General features: G+C 42.9%; 1 protein-coding gene across 1 annotated transcript in view; it reads left to right on the top strand.

Annotated features, from left to right (window-relative positions):
* XKR4 (XK related 4) overlaps positions 1-6645 on the top strand; it is a 320663-nt gene extending 314018 nt beyond the window's left edge. The window contains exon 3 of the mRNA XM_021089366.2: positions 758-6645. Coding sequence (XP_020945025.2) covers positions 758-1704 — 947 coding nt within the window. The 3' untranslated portion in view covers positions 1705-6645. The remainder of the gene's footprint in view (positions 1-757) is intronic.
* The last annotated feature ends 12328 nt before the right edge of the window (positions 6646-18973 follow it).

Here is an 18973-nt window from a genome sequence, read left to right as displayed (position 1 = left end):
CGCACATTTAATTTATGAAAGAATCAGAGGTGGGTGACAATGAGCAGACATTTCTTCCAAGAAAAAGGAAGTACGAGGAAGGGTCTTGGATGCTATTAGGACAGACTGAACACCAGGGATGACAAGAAATATTGCCAAGGACATGCCGCGGACCCTTTTTCTTATTTTCAAGAAAGACTTCACTTTCTTTGGGGAATGGACTACCTCCACTCTTGTTTAGAAGCAGAAAGGTAAACCAACTATAGCCCCTTGGGTTTCCTGTAAATATTTGTCTCTTTAGTCACAGAATCTCCAAGCTGACAGGGAGCCTTGGAAATCACCCACTTTCTAAATGAGGACACCAATGTAAATGATTGTCCAAAGTCATGCAGGTTGAAAGCGGCAAGGTGGAAAAGCCACCCAATTCCCTTCGCCTCCCCAGCCATAGTTATACTCCCACTGAACAAAACTACCTCCCCCATCTCTTTACCCCAAATACACAGAAACGCACAGTCTCCCTGATTTTCAGCCCCCACAACCCATGCTGACCTTGAGTAGCATTCCCCTTAATTTCCTGGCTTCTCCCCATGGTTGGGGCCCATAGCGGGCAGATCCTAGAAGACCCCTGGGAGGGTTCAATTCAGCTGAAACCCCAAGAAACAAAGAGCTTTGCTGGCGGAGGCCAGCCTGTCCCAGGCCCGCTGCTGCGCCGGCCTGCTTTCCCTGGACCACACCGCTTCTCCCTGTTGACCTCGGGTCTTCCTCTTTGCCTTTGCAGGTTTCACAGCAGCCGCCTCCCTTGTGTCCTTGGCCTGGGCCTTGGCCTCCTACCAGAAGGCCCTCCGGGACTCCCGCGACGACAAGAAGCCCATCAGCTACATGGCCGTGGTCATCCAGTTCTGCTGGCACTTCTTCACCGTGGCGGCCAGGGTCATCACCTTCGCCCTCTTCGCCTCGGTGTTCCAGCTCTACTTTGGGGTCTTCATTGTCCTGCACTGGTGCATCATGACCTTCTGGATCGTGCACTGCGAGACCGAGTTCTGCATCACCAAGTGGGAGGAGATTGTGTTCGACATGGTCGTGGGCATCATCTACATCTTCAGCTGGTTCAACGTCAAGGAAGGGAGGACCCGCTGCCGCCTCTTCATCTACTACTTCGTGATCCTTTTGGAAAACACGGCCTTGAGCGCCCTCTGGTACCTCTACAAGGCGCCGCAGATCGCAGACGCCTTCGCCATCCCCGCGCTGTGTGTGGTGTTCAGCAGCTTTTTGACTGGCGTGGTTTTCATGCTGATGTATTATGCCTTCTTTCACCCCAACGGACCCCGATTCGGGCAGTCACCAAGTTGCGCTTGTGAGGACCCGGCCGCTGCCTTCACTCTGCCCCCAGAGGTGGCCACCAGCACCCTGCGGTCCATCTCCAACAACCGCAGCGTCGCCAGCGACCGCGACCAGAAATTCGCCGAGCGCGATGGGTGCGTACCTGTCTTTCAGGTGAGGCCCACGGCCCCGTCCACGCCCTCCTCCCGCCCGCCACGGATTGAAGAATCCGTCATTAAAATTGACCTGTTCAGGAATAGGTACCCGGCGTGGGAGAGACACGTTTTGGACCGAAGCCTCCGAAAGGCCATTTTAGCCTTTGAATGTTCCCCCGCTCCTCCGAGGCTGCAGTACAAAGACGATGCTCTGATTCAGGAGCGCCTGGAGTATGAGACCACTTTATAAAACGCCAAGATACGGAGGAGCCACAACCTCCACAGGAAGGGGTGACGGAGGGGCTGTGGCGCTAAGGAACTCCGCCCTGAGCGGGGCAGCGCGTGGGAGCTTCCCAGGCCGGCCGGGTTGGGCTCAGCCTTGGACCCTGGGTCAGCTGACTACCCGCCGCTGGCCTCCTTTCAAAAGCATCCCCGAGAGCCTGCGGCTGCCCCTGAAAAGCCAGGCCAGCCCAGCGGGGACTCCCTGTTGCTCCCAATCCCTCTGTCCCGTCTCTCAGCGTATCCACCCCAGGGGTACTTAGTATGGAAAGGGTGCCTCCAATCCGTAGGGTGTTCTGATGGAGTTAACTGATCTTTGCATAAAATCTGCTGAGTCATACACACACGTCCTCTGTCACAATAGCTTAGGTGATTTTTCTTGATGCAAAGCTCTGATTCCCACAGGAATAGAAAAACAGAGAGAGAGAGGAAAAACAAAAAACAAAAAAACAAAAAACACATCCCTCAAAGACTCCAGAAAGACAAAAACAAAAATTAGCACTGCTTAGAAAGAATTCATAAATCATTCTCACGTGGAAACCAATCCCCTATCTGAAAAGTCTCTCCAATGGACAGAAAACCCAAGTGGGTTGACACACGTATTAGAATGGATGGAATGGTTCATTTTCAACACGTTTTGGGATTTCTTTTTTCATTTTAAATTTTCAGTTGAGAACATCTTTTATGACAGAAATCCTATGCAGCCCATGGATGGCGTTTGACAAGAACAAGGAGCTCAGTGATGTAAGTTCAGTGATAATCAGGATTCAGTATTCAATGGCAACAGGTTAATCAATACACAAAGAGAAAGCAGAGGGGAACTAAAAAGGCAAAATGAGTGTCCGATTTCCCGGCCTGCGCAGCTCGCGTGGAAAGGGCAGGGCAGAGTGGCAGGAGCCAGGAGCTGGGGTCAGGTCTGGGAACAGAGGCTCTGTGGGATGGCGGGCAGGCGAGAATCCAGAACAGGCCATGCCACTCCCTTCTAGTGCCAAACACCATCCAGCCAGGACTGACCAGGAAGCTCTGACCGGCTGGGTTTGAGTGGCGCGAGCCCCACCAAAGCAGAAGAGAGCACGAACAATCAAGTTCTCCACTGTGTAGCTGCCCTCCCCCATCCAAGATCAAAGTGATGGGTCTTATAGAGGCTTTGGGACACGTTGTAGTAAGTCTGAGCAGACAGCTGCCGTGAGCATGCTATGAGAAAACCCTTCCGAACTGACTGAGGGCTTTACCACTAGATCCAGCTAAGATCTGTATTCGAATCACGTGTAAAGCTTCTGGGTTTTAAATACCTCCGTCCAGCAAGTAAACGTTCCCCACTTTCTGTTCCCAGTGTCCTTGGTCATGGTGCTTTTTGTTGCATTAAAAGTGCCGGTCAAACTTTGATAGTATTTTTTTATAGTTGGTGCAGAGTGGAATAACTCATGGATTATTTCAATATTTTTGTAATAAAAAAATATAGGGTATTCATATAGGCATCATTACTTTTTTTATAGACCTGGAATTGTTTAAAAGTACTTTAAGCATCGTCATTGCTTGGGATGTCAGAAAATGGTCCACAGATCCCATCAGCCTACCTTGGCAGATTGAGAATGCTTGTCTCTTGCAAAATCACCCTACTTTGTAATGCCGGTGCCCAACCTGGCCAGGGGTGCTATCAGAATATCAGGTGACAGGAGAAGCAGCTTAACTAGAAAGGGCTTGTCAAGACTGGCCAATGTTTCCCAGGAAATCAAAGATGTAAATGATTCCTTTTTTCCATCCATTATGACAAAGCTGACCACAGTGGAAGATGTCTTAAACTTCCTTCCCTGGTTTTATATTAACCCAAATATTATATTAACCTAAATATTAGTCAAGTCACTTTAAAAAAAAAAAAGTCAGTTTAAGTTAATTATACAGCTATTTGGACCATCCAGGTCACTTGAAACAGTCAAGTTCTAAAGTCACCACTCAGAATCGGTGTGTCATAAGGAGACGGCTAGTCTTATCATGACACCCATGGGTAGTGACAGAGGGCTCAACCTAGGACTTCTTTTGGTACAAAGCCCCAGAGCAATGTTTTAAATGTAGACCGTTTTTATCAGTAGATCTATTTTCCTAGTACTCCATGATTTGATCCTCCAAGCAAGAGTCCACTAAAGAAATAACAATCTTTTGTTTGGATGTAAAACCATTATCTGGTCACCAGTAAAGGCGCAGGGAGAGGCTCCTCTTGTCAACAAGTGGAGAAAAGATTCCACTCCACTGTAGAAGGAAAATAAACATGATTGTATGGGCAAATTCTTCAGTTGGGGGCAGAACCATGAGTTAGTTGTTATTCCTTCCAAGACAAGTTTGAATTGATGATCTTTGGAAATTGAATTGCTCAGTTGAATGATACGTTTGATCCCATGAGTAAGTAGCAGATTTTGGTAATGTCAGTCAACACAAACCCGACAGCCCCCATCACTCTTCGATCATGAAAGTCCTAAATGGTTTCTCGACTTGATCCTTCATTTAATGTGTGAAAAGTCAAAATGAGTGCTATGTGAATAAAAAAAAAAATGATGTATTGTGCTTTGTCTTGGAGGTGAGAATGCAGCAGGAGGATGCAAGAGGTTTGAATTTATCAATGATTTCCCAAATACTATAAATACTGTGTTACCCAACTTCCTTGGAGATTATGATGTGTTAGTCAAAAATTCTTACTAAAGCAAAGACATCTCCATGGGGTTATAAATCACAAACTTTCTCAACGTGACAAACAAGAAACAAAAATTATTTCTGAGGAAAATCAGGACTTAATCTTGCTTCCGTGATTCAGAAGGCACTGCTTTGCCAGCAGACCATGTCATAATAAGAACTTTTATTAGTTTCTAGATACACCAACAACAGAGAGTTTAAAGTATTAGGATTTAAAAAGACATCATCAATCTATAGGGAACAAAGTTTGACTTTTGTATTTATATTTAAGTTCTTCTTAAGATTTTATTTTCAATGTACCCGTAAACCCTCCATAGAGAGTAACTCAAGAATCCAAAAGGAATAAGCCGTGATCAGCAGACAAACTGGAAATGCTAGATTCTTTTTTTATCTGTGGTGAGTCTACTTGATTCCTTGTGGGGGGTGTGGAGGGTGCTCTTAGTACTTGATTTTTGCATCTGACCATGACATTTTCTAAAAGAAAATATTATAAAATTTTTTTCACTTTTAAATTAGCATTTCTAAATGATACCTTATTTAAGAGAAGAAACTTATGTATTTTAACCACATTGAGACTTTAAGTATTTGTGTGGAAGAAAAAAAAATTTCCATTGTAAGTCAAAATGTGGTCCCCCCAAATGACTATGTCCTTTAAATCTTTTCCCATTTCCACTGTCCTACTTAACTATGTACCGCCTAGTTCAGTAACCTTGACCTCGAAGACACTCTGTTACTATTCATTTAGGATGTTGCTGTGAACTCAACAAATGAAATAAATTCTCCTACTGACATGGCAAGAACTGGCAATTCAAGTATTAGCCAAAGATAAAACACAGAGATAATCTGAAGACAAAAGTATATTGAAGTATTTATACTTAATTTCTAAATGCCCAATTTTCTTGACTCTATGAATAAACGACGTAATAGCACTAGCCAATTAAGCAAATAGGAATAATTGACTCCCAATAACTTTTTAAAAAAACATCGTATATATGTGTGTGGGGTATAGATAACATACACGTTATATATAATACAAACACACACACACACAGCTAAAGTAGCAGGTAAAAAGAGTAAAGTATGTATTGCCCTTCCATGCCCTATTGACACATGAACTTCTAGATAAAAAGCCTTTTCCCCGCTCCTTTTCAGCGTCAGCCCAAGCTGATGAGTCCATGTCTCTAAGACATCAACACACTTCTGAGCTTCGGTTGGAAATACCTAGAATTAGGTTGGAATTGAGCACTTTTAGCTTGTACAAGCTTTCCCACTCCTCAAGGATCTCATCTTTTAAGCAGTTGACTAGAATAGTTTTGAATCATTTCAAAGTTTCTCTCTCTAAATAGACTGAATGGAGCAAAGAAAACCCCCAGTGTCCTTAGCAGGATTACATAAGGTTATTTAGTTGCCTTTAACTGAACCAAATGCCATTGAGTGGAAAAAAGTTCTGACACACTATTTGGCCAAGAATCCAGAATTTTTTCTTCCAACCAACCATTTTTCTAGACAAAATATCCGTTCCCCTGCATTCTCAGAAACTTTTGCCGTTAGCTGTTCCTGTTTCTATAGAAAGCCTGGCTGAGGTGCCTGCATCTTTATGTTTCTAAGCAGAATTCCTTTCAGCCTTTAAAAAAATAGCTCAGGCTGTCTTTCAGAAAAAAATAGCTCAGAAGATGGTGGATATGCAAGATGCAGACACAGCAGCACTGAGCTGGTCGTCCCTCTAATTTCAGTGATGGATGCAGATCAGCTCACGTTCACTTATCTTCAGCAACCCGATGTCACTTTTGAAAACAATCAAAATGATGGCTTCTGCCAGCTTGTGACACATAATACTTTTTCTCCCCATCTGAAGCAGAAGCAGTCAAAGTGGCTAAGGATGGTCCATTTCCCTCTTCCACCTCCACCCCACCCCCCATTTCCAAGTCTCTGGCCCCGACCTTCATCCCGCTGGGAAACCACCTTGACTGTTGGGTGGCACCCCCTCTCCTCACTCTGGCAGGTGGCACTGTCCACTGCAGAGTGCTCTCTGTGGACATGTGTCTTGTCCAGTAGCTGTCCTAAAAATGGGCCCATGGAAAGGTGCAGTAAGTGTCTGCGATCACCAGCCTCAAAGCTAAAACTCTGTGGAATGTGGATGGAATTGTATAAAAACACGATGAGCCATTTAATTTTGCTAATTGTAGCAATTAGGCGAGCTCCACACCGCCTGCTCTCACAGCAGAAAGCCAAATGGAAGAAGTGGCAAACAGCCATTTACTCACAGAAATGAGGGGTTCAGAAACTCTCCCTTGAGTGTTTGAGGCATCACATTGTTTCCCTATCCATCTGAAGCTCTTTCTCTAGATTCCATAAGAAAAAAAAAAAAAACAAAAAACAGACCTGTAATATTGCATGCAGTTATCTAGCTAAGAAATGTAAAACTGCAGCCTTACATTCTGCAAAACAAGGGGCATGTTAGTGTCTCTGAAACGTCTAGTTGCTTTGCTAAGATCACATCCATGTATGTGAACATAACTCAGAAACACTGATTGAATCAAGTTTTTGCTTTGGCTTCCCCACCCCATCCCCCTGCAAGACTTTATGCAGTTGACTCCCCATTTTGATGGTAGATTTCTATGCCTAAGAGCAGATTGTGTGCCCGGGCTGTGCAAATGAGCTTTATCTAATGATTCCATCCCATTCTCATAGCCATCTGTGCATTAGGTACCATGTACCGATGACAAAACTTAAGCTCAGAGGTATCAAACTATCCAGGAGTCCCACAGCTAAGAAACAGCAGAGCTGAGGATTGAATACACCTTGTAATGATGTCTAACAACTGCAAGTCCTTCTAGAAAACCAAGGAATGTTTTCCCACCAAAATCGCTTCCTGAGGTAGCAAGGGCTCAAGAGAAACAAAAACATGGTTTGACAATCAAATGTTTCAAAGAAAATTTCATTTAAAAGTCAAGGATGTTTTTCAAACAGCAAGTTAAAAATGCAAAAGGACGCATGGATTATTTTATAATCCAACCCAACCAATATTTGATAAGAAACAGAAGTCTCTTCCTCCAGGCACTGAATTTTATTGCAACTACCTAAGTCACAGTAGGCAGATGAATGCTTCCACGCCAGACAACTGTCACCCCATCCCCATGGCCCCACCTGGCACTGAGTGCAAGTGATAAATAAAAATTAACCTGACGTTTTTTTCCTTGTATTGTCTACATGTACACTAATCTCATCCAGTTACGCAGACTAAAAAAAATAGCTCAACCCCCACCATTGACCTTGACCCTCTGGCTGGAAAAAATAAATAAATAAATAAATATATAAAACACGGAGAGAGGAAGGAAGAAGGAAAGAAGGATCTAACAAATCTTTGAGTGACTATATTTCCATAGTATAAGGGAATTCTGTTCCATCACCATAATTTCCCCCTAGATTTTCTTTTCTTTTGTGTGTGTGTGTCTTTTTGCCTTTTCTAGGGCCATTCCCATGGCATATGGAGGTTCCCAGACTAGGGGTCTAATCGGAGCCATAGCTGCTGGCCTACGCCAGAGCCTCAGCATCTCGGGATCTGAGCCGCATCTGTGACCTACACCACAGCTCATGGCAACGCCAGGTCGTCAACCCACTGAACAAGGGCAGGGATCGAACCTGCAACCTCATGGTTCCTAGTCGGATTCGTTAACCACTGAGCCACGACGGGAACTCCTAAATTTTCTTTAATGTCTCACAAGTCACAAAATGTAATACCTGGGAGGATGTATTTACCACAAGCTGAGCCATCAGATAAATCTAGGCAGCTCATCTTAATGGAAAGTTTACCCTAACTGATAGAGCAAACGTTTACCAAATATTTGTTGAGTTGGATCATAAAATAATGTATGTGTCCTTTCTCTTCTCTGCTTAGGTGTCAAGTGTCCTGGTCTACAGGATGACAGGGTTGTGACCCATTCAGTGATGTTGCTGGGTACAAAGCTGTATGTGTGTGTGTGTGTGTGTGTTGGTTAAATTCATGCTCAAAAGGTAGCCAACAGTGAGCCCAAACTTTTCTCAACCTTGCTGTTTATTTTAAAAAGCGTATGTAGAGATCAATCTTAATATAACATATTAAAGATGCAAGCGATCATCTGTCTTCTCCTCCCTCAATATGATTTAAGCAGCTCTTTGTGAAGTGAGGTTAAATTCTGAGTCACTAGTTTCTATAAAAAAAAAAAATAGCATCTAAACAAGATTTTAGTGTCACTGCAGCCCACTTCTTTCAGAGACAAGTGCACCTAAGGTCCAAAGAGACCAGGGTTTTTTTTATCACCAGGATCTTTCAGCCACTCACCTATCAAGCATGAGCTCTAGGCCTCCACTGCCAGACAATACACAATCACGCCAGAGGGAATTCCATATTTCAACAGCTCACACTTTGGTTATCGGTTTCAGAAGAGCCTTTTGACTTCAGCTCTCAATCTTTCTACCCTACCACACTGCTTCTCTTTTAACATCTATATTTAACACTATACCAGGGCAATGAAGACACACAAGCTTTTCCAAGGTTGTATTATGTAAGCCTCACAATACACAATTAGCCCTCACAATGGCCAACATAAGAGAATGATGTAAATAGAAAGATAAGTCAACAACGGATGACTGCCTATAAAGAGAAAGCTATTTAATAATTTGTGTTTATGCCTCTCCAATACTAGATATCTTTAAATCAAGGCCACAAAGCAACAAAAGAAATTGGTATGCTCTTGTGGCACATGGCATTTCACTCGAAACCATCACCTCTGAATAAGCTTTGGAGAGATATTCCTGAGAATTTCTTTAAAGAAGAGATGTGAAAGTAGGATGACTCTGAAATATCTGAAAATTACTCTCGTTGGCACTTTTCTAACCTTCAGGAAACATCCTTTATGAGCAGGTATGATACTTCTTTGTCCCAGTCACCATTCTGGTTTTTAATGGAATGGCTCGTTCTGGCCACAGATGAATGGCAGAGGGACCGTCAGGTAGAGAGAATCAGGACCCAGAGGGAGGAGAGTGCACATGGGACATGCAGGCTTATAAAAGATCCCCCTTTCCTATGAGCATTAGAGAACCCTTGCAAAGATACCTCTCTGTATATAAGAGTTAGATGTCATGGTAGCTCCAGCATATACATTATTTAGAAACAACAGATTTGCAGACGTAAACCTCAGTTATGGCAAACTGAGGGCCATTCTGAAGCACTGGCCCAGATGATCAGAGGAGCAACACTGAACCTCATGGCCTTTCGGGAGTCAGGACAGCCAGCCCCAGCCCTTGCGGGCACCCATATCCCAGTCTTCTCTGCAATATGGCCTAGAGCAATTGGCTTCCCACAGACATTAAGAGCACGTTGCTTAAAGATAACCATGAACTTGCATAACTAATTTTCTCTGAGTGAAATCATTCTGGCCAGGGAATGCCATAAGCCCATAGGTCCTCTATGGGATAAAAGGAAAGAGAGAAGGAAGCGTATTCACTTAATGAGCACAGAGTCACTCCAAGAATTCCTTGGTGAATCCCATGAAGCATCCGTAGAATAGGCGACCTGATCATAGGGCTCTCAGAGCCCTGATTTCTAGGCTCCTGCCACCATCAGAAGTTCACTAAGATGATCACCGCCCTTTCAGCTCTTGCATTAGACAAGAGCATAGTTACCCTGACAGGAGGTTTGCAGAGAAATCTCATGTTCAACAAAACAGATTAACATCTAAACTAATTAACCGACTTGATAAGCCAATGCCACCCGCACAAAATTCCATCCTGTGCTATCATTGAAGCCTGTCATCTACTCTGTTATTAGAATTTCAGAAAATGTACGGTTTCGTGTTTTTATTTTACTTCCATCTACCAATTTAAGCTGGTGACCGGCTCCTCTGTTGCTTGATTTGCATTCAAATGGAACTAATCAAATTCTTACTTCATTTAAGTGCTGCAAATATTAACAAATGGAGATGTTGTGTTTAAGCTAATTTAATTGAACTGTTCTTGTGGCAGTCTGGTATAGAGTTGTATCAAATCAACACTTCATTATTTCAAATTAATTCATCTATCAGTACGTTCTCAAACACCCTGAAGTATGTCGAAGATACATGTTGGGGTTTCGATCATTGTGAGAAATTCCGATTTTGACTACAAGCTGGTGGAATGCATCTTCTGCAACACTGGTATTTCCATCTGTTTGCGGTTCTGGCAAATGAGCCCTTGAGTTTGGCATGTCAGGTCCCCACTACAATAACAGCAATTACCCTGCTACCTGTGGCTTTCTAGTTATGTTGCTGAGAGTTTTTATTCTATTCAAATCAATAACAATTACACGTCATCCTGTAACCAAAGGAGATCGGTCGGCTAGTCAAAGAACTGTCATTTCATAACCGTCTTTCAAAATATTCAGCTACCCTTATTAACCTGTCTAATATATTGTACACAGAAAAAGAAATGGACCTCTGAAGTGTGTCTCGAAAGCCTGAAGTGAAATGTTTCCCTCGGTCTGAATCAGAGTTTTAGTGTTCTGTGAACAGGGAGAGAATGCTTCTGCCTTGAGCAAGGGGCAGGGGGCTGGGACAAGCCAGCCACACCAGACACACGAGACTCGGCTGTCACAAGCTGCATATTTGCTGATGCTATTGAGTCCCTTCTTTTTTACGGAAACATTCTTGGAACTTGCCAAGCTTTACTGAAGGTGATTTGTGCTAATTCAACAGACCCTTTAATCTTGCCAATTCTTGACTTGTAATACTGTAGCCGAGCTACTTCCAGGGGCTTGAATCAGTTAGTGGAAAGGGGCATTGGTTCCATGCTGTGAGGCGCACAGGCCTGGGGAGGAAGTCTTCTGTGAAGCAGAGCTCTCAGGAATTCATGCTACCTGCTTCATCATTCCGTCATTCATGCCATGAGTATTCACCTGCTTCATTTGTTTTGGCCAGTAAGCGCGGATTTGGAAAAAAAAAAAAAATGAGGAAAAAGTTAATGGATTCCTAAGGGTTTGTATAGCTCAGAGAACAGCTACTAGGTTATAGAACCCACCCTAAATGGATACAAGTCTACTTGTGTTTGGAAATGAAAAAAAAAAAAAAAAGTCATTGTCACTGTCATCTTCTTATGATTGATCTGTCGGAGTCAAGTTGCTGCTCTACATTTCTTGAGGCTGCCGTTGTCAGCATTGTAATAACCATTTTACAAACATTGTATTGATAATTCAGAGGTAAAATCTGCATGGATGTAGCTGCTGAAGAATTTGATTCCTGCCTTCCTAGGTGGTGACACTGCCAGTTTCACACTGAGATACCTGTGTATGTGGAATTGCACCTCCTGTTGCTCTCAGAGTCCGCAAAACCTTGGTTTCAAGCTCTAGGATCACCCATCTGACTTCTTAGTGCGTTTTCAAAACTTCTTCAGTTTTGAGGGTTCACTTAAAACTAAATGGGTGGTCTCAAAATTAAAAAGCAGGGTTCAATTCCACTTGCTCCTCTGTTTTTAAAGAAAGTTCTGAGCTGCAAGGCAAGGAGAGATGTATTTCAGATTGTACTTTCTGAGTTCATAGAACGTCAGACATCCTTATGAACTTAAAAAGCTTTCTGTCCAAACTTTTGGTAGAACAGTTTTAGGAGTTAACACTAGAAGAATGAGTCAAAGTTTTCAGGTTTGACTAACCTAATAGGTAAAGAAGAAGAAGCAGGAATCCTTTCTGTGTGCATTTCAGCAGTCTTTCTCCTTTGACCATGTTGGTGACCTTCTCCAAGAGGTACCAAGAACCATGAGTGAGAGTACCTGTTACAGGAGCCAGGACTGTCCTGCATCCTCTACTTTGGCAAATAATTTCTCAGAACTAGTTTTGCTTGGCACAAGCATTGAAATGTAATGGTTTAAAAAAAAAAAAAAGAGGCCTACCACCACTTGGGTTACTTTCAATTGTAAGGCTATGAAAACTAACACATGGAAGAAAATGTTAATTTCCTGCTCTCCAAAGCCCCCAAAAATGCAGAGATATCCTGCATTGTTCAGTAAGTTGGTTGACCATGGGGACACAGAGGCAATCAGCCATGCTCTAAAATGAGGCTCTTGAGTAAGAGTGACTCTAGGCAGCGATGGGCAGAAGTTGGCTGTTGACACACAGGTGGGGGGTGTGTGGGTTGAAGAGGGAACCTACCAGTGACTCTTCATGGATATTTGCCTCTTTCATGGGAAGAGGTTGAAGGTGGGCCTGCTGCCCCATGACTATGACTGTAGTTGTGTCCACTCATGAAAGGCCAAGGCATGGCTGAGCACAAAGACAGAGAAGACATCAGTGGCTCTGTGTCTGATACTAACTCTGTCCTTAGGGAACTCTCCCCCTTGACAGTTGTCCTTGGTCATTGGTCCATTTGCTGCTGGATAGCTCAGCATGCCAAGGGTTTCTGATGAGTAATAAAATGAGATGTTTGAAGGTATAGTAAGTACCCTTGTGTGTAGAACATGACCACTGAATCATTTCTCACTTTAACAGCAGGGAGATTCAGGGTTACCATGGCCTTGCTCACCATCCTGTTGTAAAGACATCGTGACATCGCAAAAACCTCCTCATCCCATTGTAAAGACATCAAGATATTGCAAGAACATCACCATCTCATTGTAAAGACATCATGACATTGCAAGAACCTCATCATCCCATTGTAAAGACATCATGACATTGCAAGAACCTTTATGGTCAAACCCATGAACCCAGGTTTACAAGTGTGAGCTGAATCATTTCTACATGCTTTGGAACTTGATTCTGCCATCACCTAGTCTGTGTCTCTGTCCCCAAAAAGGAAAAAGGATTCTTGTGAGAATGATTTTTCAGAATAATGGACGTGAAAAGAGGTGGACAATTAAGCAATTTTCCAATGTAGATAAAACCACTGGACCATTGACAGCCCTAAAGCTCTGATTTTTCCTCATGACTAAGTTTCTTTTCATGTGGGGGCTTTCGACATCTGAATTTTCCAGATGATTGCAGAACCATCTTCACTACACAGAAGTAGACATTTTGGCATTATGAAAAAATAAAGGCTGTCCACAGGAATGCAAACAAAAAAGTCAAGAAGTAGGTCACTCAAGGAGCGAATTTGGTTCTTGTGATGGCAAACATCTGGTTATGTGGGGAAACCCGGGTGTTTGAATCCTTAGTTTTTCATTCTGTTGTCTGGTGTTGTGTAGACAGACAACAAATGCTCAGGTGTTGTAGGTAATGGAATTTAACTTTCTTGTGCATTAATCGATTGCCGGTGATATTCTGCTGCTAAAAATCTCTTTGTGGTGCAAAGAGAACTAAATAATACAGAGCAAATGCTATTGGATTTTGTGATTGACTTTCAGCAAACATGTGACCAGAAGAGGTTTGGGAGGCTGGCCCCTGTGTACTGAGAGGTGCTCATAGCACAGAGCCACTTCAGAGCAAAAGTTCTGGAGGCCTGCTTCCTGGTGCCTGCCTGGCCAAGAACCCTGTTATTTAGCCATTTTCCATCTTTTATGATTGTATAATTGCTCCTCTGCTCTTCATCCACTCTTAATAACTCACAAAGTCTACAGGGTAGAAACATTCAAGGGAAATAATCATATGTTAATGTTTTATTCTTCAAATAGGAAGTTTCGATTTTAAGGATTTATTTTACCTCTTTACACATAAAAATAGTTTCAATTACAGGCAGCCCGGTATCTAAGGGTTCCATGTCCACAGATACAGAGGGAAGGCCACTGAAAGGCACTTTAGCATCCTTGGATTTGGGTACCCCAGGGGGTCCTGGACCCAATCCCCCAAGTTATTTCCTGGTAAATTCCACAGTGTCAGGAGAAGTAAAAGCTGTTTTTACCAAATGAAAAAAAAAAAGATATAATTTTTTTTTTGACTTGCATTATTGATGACCAAGAACTAACTGGTTATCACACACACTGGAATATTTGGGTTTTTCTTTGTAGTCACGGGAATAAAAAGAAAAAGATGACATCAAAGAGAAATTCATCTGTCAGAAGGGAAGTCTGAGATAGTCTTAGGACTTTTGTATTCGTGATTATTGGGGGGGCGTGTCTTCCTCGTTTCGTCTGATTGGTGGATTGGTGATCATGTGTATTTCCGCCATTGTGTGCAATCCCTACTGGCAGCTCTGAAGCTGGTCCAAACTCAGGCCCCTCCCATTAAGCGTGCTTATGCTCCAGAATGAGCTTTGTGGTGCTGGTCAGCCCACACACGGAGCCCTGAAGGGGTTCAGCTATGCAAAGATCGTGAAAGGGTTTCCAGAGAAAATCTAAATGGTTTATAGATTCCTAGGTGGTGTTTGTGCCTATTTCTACACAAGGCGCCAAGTTAGAAGGCCTGTGTGGGCTCGGCGGCCCCGTCCTTGACCCATCCCCCCTCCCATCAGGTGCAGAAGTTTCCCGGAATCAGGTGGGCCGCCAGCCCTGCCACCTGACCCCGCGGGGCAGGCATTGCTCTCTGCTTTGGAAAAGCTCCTTGGAAGGTGTTCTTGGAGAGCTGCCCCACTGCTCCCAGCCCCCGGCCGCGGATGTGCACACCAATCCATCTTGAACTTGCTTTTCTTCTTCCCCGACCTGTGTATGAAGTCCTTTTCCAACGCTTGTACCTTCACGTTATTGTCAGGATGCTCAGCCCAAAGTTTAGGTGAATTGGCAACCAAGAGGTGACAATCGGTTGGCGACCGCAAAAGCATCAGCGTTTATCTTTTATCGTGTGATCATTAAATGGAATGTTTGGTTTAGTAGAAAACCAAAAACCTCTGTGTTGAATACAACGACTGTTTTAAACAGACAAGTGTATTCTATGAAACAGAATATGCATTCACACTATAGGAGATTCTTGATTCTGGAGGCGGAGATGAGGGTTGTCCGGTTGTCAGGGGTTATCACGGAACAGGAAGCCAACCTCATCCTCGTTTTTCCCTGGTGGGAAATTTATTTACCTGCCTCAGAGGGGTGCTGGGAAGACTAATTAGAGTGGGAGAAGTGATTTGTCCCTGGGTAACTGGTGCAGCCGGCGGGGATTGGGCTGCGGAGGCAGGTGGAGGCGGTTTAGGTACAAAACAGCAATAACCCGCCAGGCAAAGACCCTGACTTCTCTCGGTCACTTAAGTGAAACTTTTTCTTCAGAGGCCTCTGTAGAACTTTTCCTTCCTTCCTTTTAGTTATCACCTTTTTAATTAGAAAATTAACCCATTTCCTACAAACACAGAGAATGGCAAGTCTCCTCTTAGTCAAACTGAATTTCACTAAATGTTTATGAAATGTATCCTGAAAGCTTGGCTCCTGAAACGGTGGCGATCCTGAACCCAGGCTACCTTTTCCAGAAGTGTGCATGACATCCCGTTCAGCGCTCATGATTGCCAACTGGTGCTCGGACACCGCTACCAGGAGGGAGAATTTTAGTAGATATTGAGATCAGACTTTGTATTGTTTCCAGGGAGATTCACTCCCATTCCGACTACACATTTCTCCCTTTCCAACTCAAGAAAAAAATCTAAAGCCTTATTTCTTCTTGAACGCCTGAGTTGATTTGTTTTCAGATTACAAGCATATTTTAACTATTTCAGAGAAGCATTTGTTTACACAAGACTTCAGCCACAGGTGCATGTGTTTCATGCCTATGCAGATGTGGGGACCACTCCAGGACAGAGCAAGTGATGGAAAACCGTAACACAGAACGTCCTGTGCAACTTCCTGCCAAAGTAACATGTTTTCTCTTCAATATCTAGTCGGAATAAGAACCGGTGCTAAGTGATATGATTTGTTATTTTTGAGCCCAGGAGGCAATATCATAAAGTAAGAATATGCCCATGAAACTATACTAACAACGCAGGAAATGTTTTAGGGATGTGACTTTGTGAGACAAAGTTGTTGCACATAAATATTATCGTTCTGCCCTTATTTAATAACTACATTCCTTTGCAAAAAAAAAAATTGCATGCTCTCAAAAAGATGAAATACAGTTTCAGAAGGTTTATCAGGATTTGGTTGAAAATCATGTTATGCCTGGAGGTGATATACACATTCAACACAATCTCTTCTGAATTCTAAAACCTTTTTGCCAGTGGTATATTGAAGGCTTACATTTTTAGCCTGGTTAAACATTTCTAATGCATGTTAAGCTTTCTGAACCATGAATTTAACCTAGGCAATTATCTGACCCATTTAAAAAAATTATTTGCCACATCAGACTTAAGATAAGTACCGTTTTGTTGTTGTTGTTGTTGTGTTGGTTTGGAGAGTTTTTAAATTCAAAATATGAGTGTAAGTGAATCAAAATAATTTGGACTTCTCCAGCTTTTTTTTCCGTACCTAGCATCGATAACTTTCCAACACAAAGTACGGCAGAATATGCTTGTTGCTAAGAAGGGAAATATCCATGTCTTTTTTTTGCACAAGAAAACTGAGGTTGACTGGCCTCAGTGCAAGGGCCTGGAGATAAGACGAGATGAGGCAGATTTGCAGGTGGGTGGGCCAGAAGGAGAGGAGGTCAGGGGGGGAGACTATGTCATTGAGAGGGTTCGCCACGAAGACACAGAACTAAATCCAACTGGGTTAGGGCTAGACACCTCTTCAACATGGTAGAATCCAAATTCGAGATTTTAAAAAAGTGCAGGCGAGATGTCATTAGATATAAACTGCGTAGGTAATCTTTGGGGAAAAGGAGATTTGAGCCCCATACATTTTACTCTTTCTAAGACTTTCCAGCCACTTGGCATTCTCTGGCGTCCTTCCTGAAAATTAGAAAAGCTAGTTTTTAGCAAAGATAAATCCGATTACAATGCTGTGGACTGGTTATGTTCTCATCACATTCATCATACATTTTCGGTGTACTTGCCAACTTCCATGGCTTCTTCCAGGTAATGTTCTATCCCATAAACAAATGGTAGGAAACACGTGGGAAATTCTGTTTTGCTCAAAAGGAATGTCTCCCAACATGCCTTCTTATTCTTGGCAGATTATTATTACTCTTTTCATATCTAGATGGTGCGAGATTGCTGAAAAACAAAGCTTTGGGTCCACTGCTTTTTGAGGGTCCTACCTGAAGCCTCTCTTGAGGCAGGAAGAGACCCAACTGTGTCTGCTTTTCTTCTCAATTAGCAGACAGTTCAAGAGCCTGGAGAGAGACAGGCTGATGGACAGGCAAGGTAGGTTTTCCCATTCTCAGAATGAGGAGGGCAGCCAGTAAACCAGGCATTTCCTCCCCCTTTGAAACCAAATTGTACGTTGAATTTAGGGCTAAAGACAAAAACATCATAAGAGTAGAGTGAAATCATCCTTCCTATTGATTTTTCTCCGTTTTTACTAAATCCTTTTCACAGTTTAGATCAAAGAGTCTAGTGATGATAACCAATGCCATCTTATGTTACAGCTTCAATGCAGAAATAGGGAAAGCATGAATTCTAAAATGACTAGGGATATAGACTTCATCCGTACTGACATCCTAGCAAACCAATTGGAAATACATACTGCTACCACTAATATTTCGGTTTAATTAATGCCATCCGATAAGAAAATAGAAGCATTTTGCTTGGCATTAAATCATTGCACAATATAAACCTGCCTCCTGATGGCAAGGATTTTTGCTACTGACAAAAATGTGTTCTTCATTCTCCAGTTATTTTAAGTAAATCAGTTTCACATCGAACTACCTCAGCTACAGTTTTCTTTCGAAACATGAAAGCATGCACTTTGTAACCGAGTCGTTTATTTAAAATCTCAAAAGGATACTTGGTGCAAAAGCAATTTTCAAAAATTTTGTGTATAAGCAACCCCCCCTTAAGAGGTTGTACTTCATTTTGTTCGTTTCTAAGTTCGATTTGGGGTGCAATCCTCATTTCCACTCAACACCAAGAGAAGCTGCTCTCTCTTTGCTTAATTTGCCTTAAACATTCTGTGCTCCTTCCCCAGTTCAATTTTCGGTTGTGGTTGTTGTTTGAAATCTCTCTCTGAAAAGCAAATGTACCAGGCGGGAGGTGAATGGCCGGCTGAAGAGAATGGACCAATCATTTCTCAGTTCCCTGTTTGCCAACTCTCTGCATGACCTTCCACGTGTGTGCAAGGGCCATTCCTGTGCTTCTCTCTCCCGTGACCCATACAGAAATGAGGTCGGAGAGACCCCGTGTGGGTTTAGGGGATGGCATAGAAGTTCCCCCCCAGTACAAGCACAGTACCTGGACCCGAAAGAGAACCTTGGCAGTTCTTGTGCTTTTACTTTGTAAACACTGTACAAATGTATTTGGAATTTTATTTGAAAAGAATTAAACTAGTTATTAAATTTTTTTCCTTCCTGTAAATATATATATTCAAACTCCATGTATCCAAACATTCCTTTAGCGTGCGGATCGTAAGAGTGTCTTTATCGGCTGGAGGCCGCTGTCACTGGGCACGGCCCCACCTGCTGTAGTTGAAAGCACAGTGTGTGGAGTATTTGATGTACTGCAGTACCATCGTTATTTTGGTCTGTTAAGTAAGTTGCAATTTGTGATGAAACGACGTGGAAAGTAGTGCTTCACAATGAACAGATTTCCTTGGTTACATGATTTTTTCTTGTA

The sequence above is a fragment of the Sus scrofa genome, chromosome 4 (assembly GCF_054392235.1).
Source record: "Sus scrofa isolate SSC_HxYL_T2T_F1_AM1 chromosome 4, Sscrofa_HxYL_maternal_Yorkshire_Landrace_v2.0, whole genome shotgun sequence".
NCBI lineage: Eukaryota > Metazoa > Chordata > Mammalia > Artiodactyla > Suidae > Sus > Sus scrofa.
The sequence above is the reverse complement of the archived record's forward strand: the minus strand, read 5'-3'. Positions and strand labels throughout refer to the sequence as shown.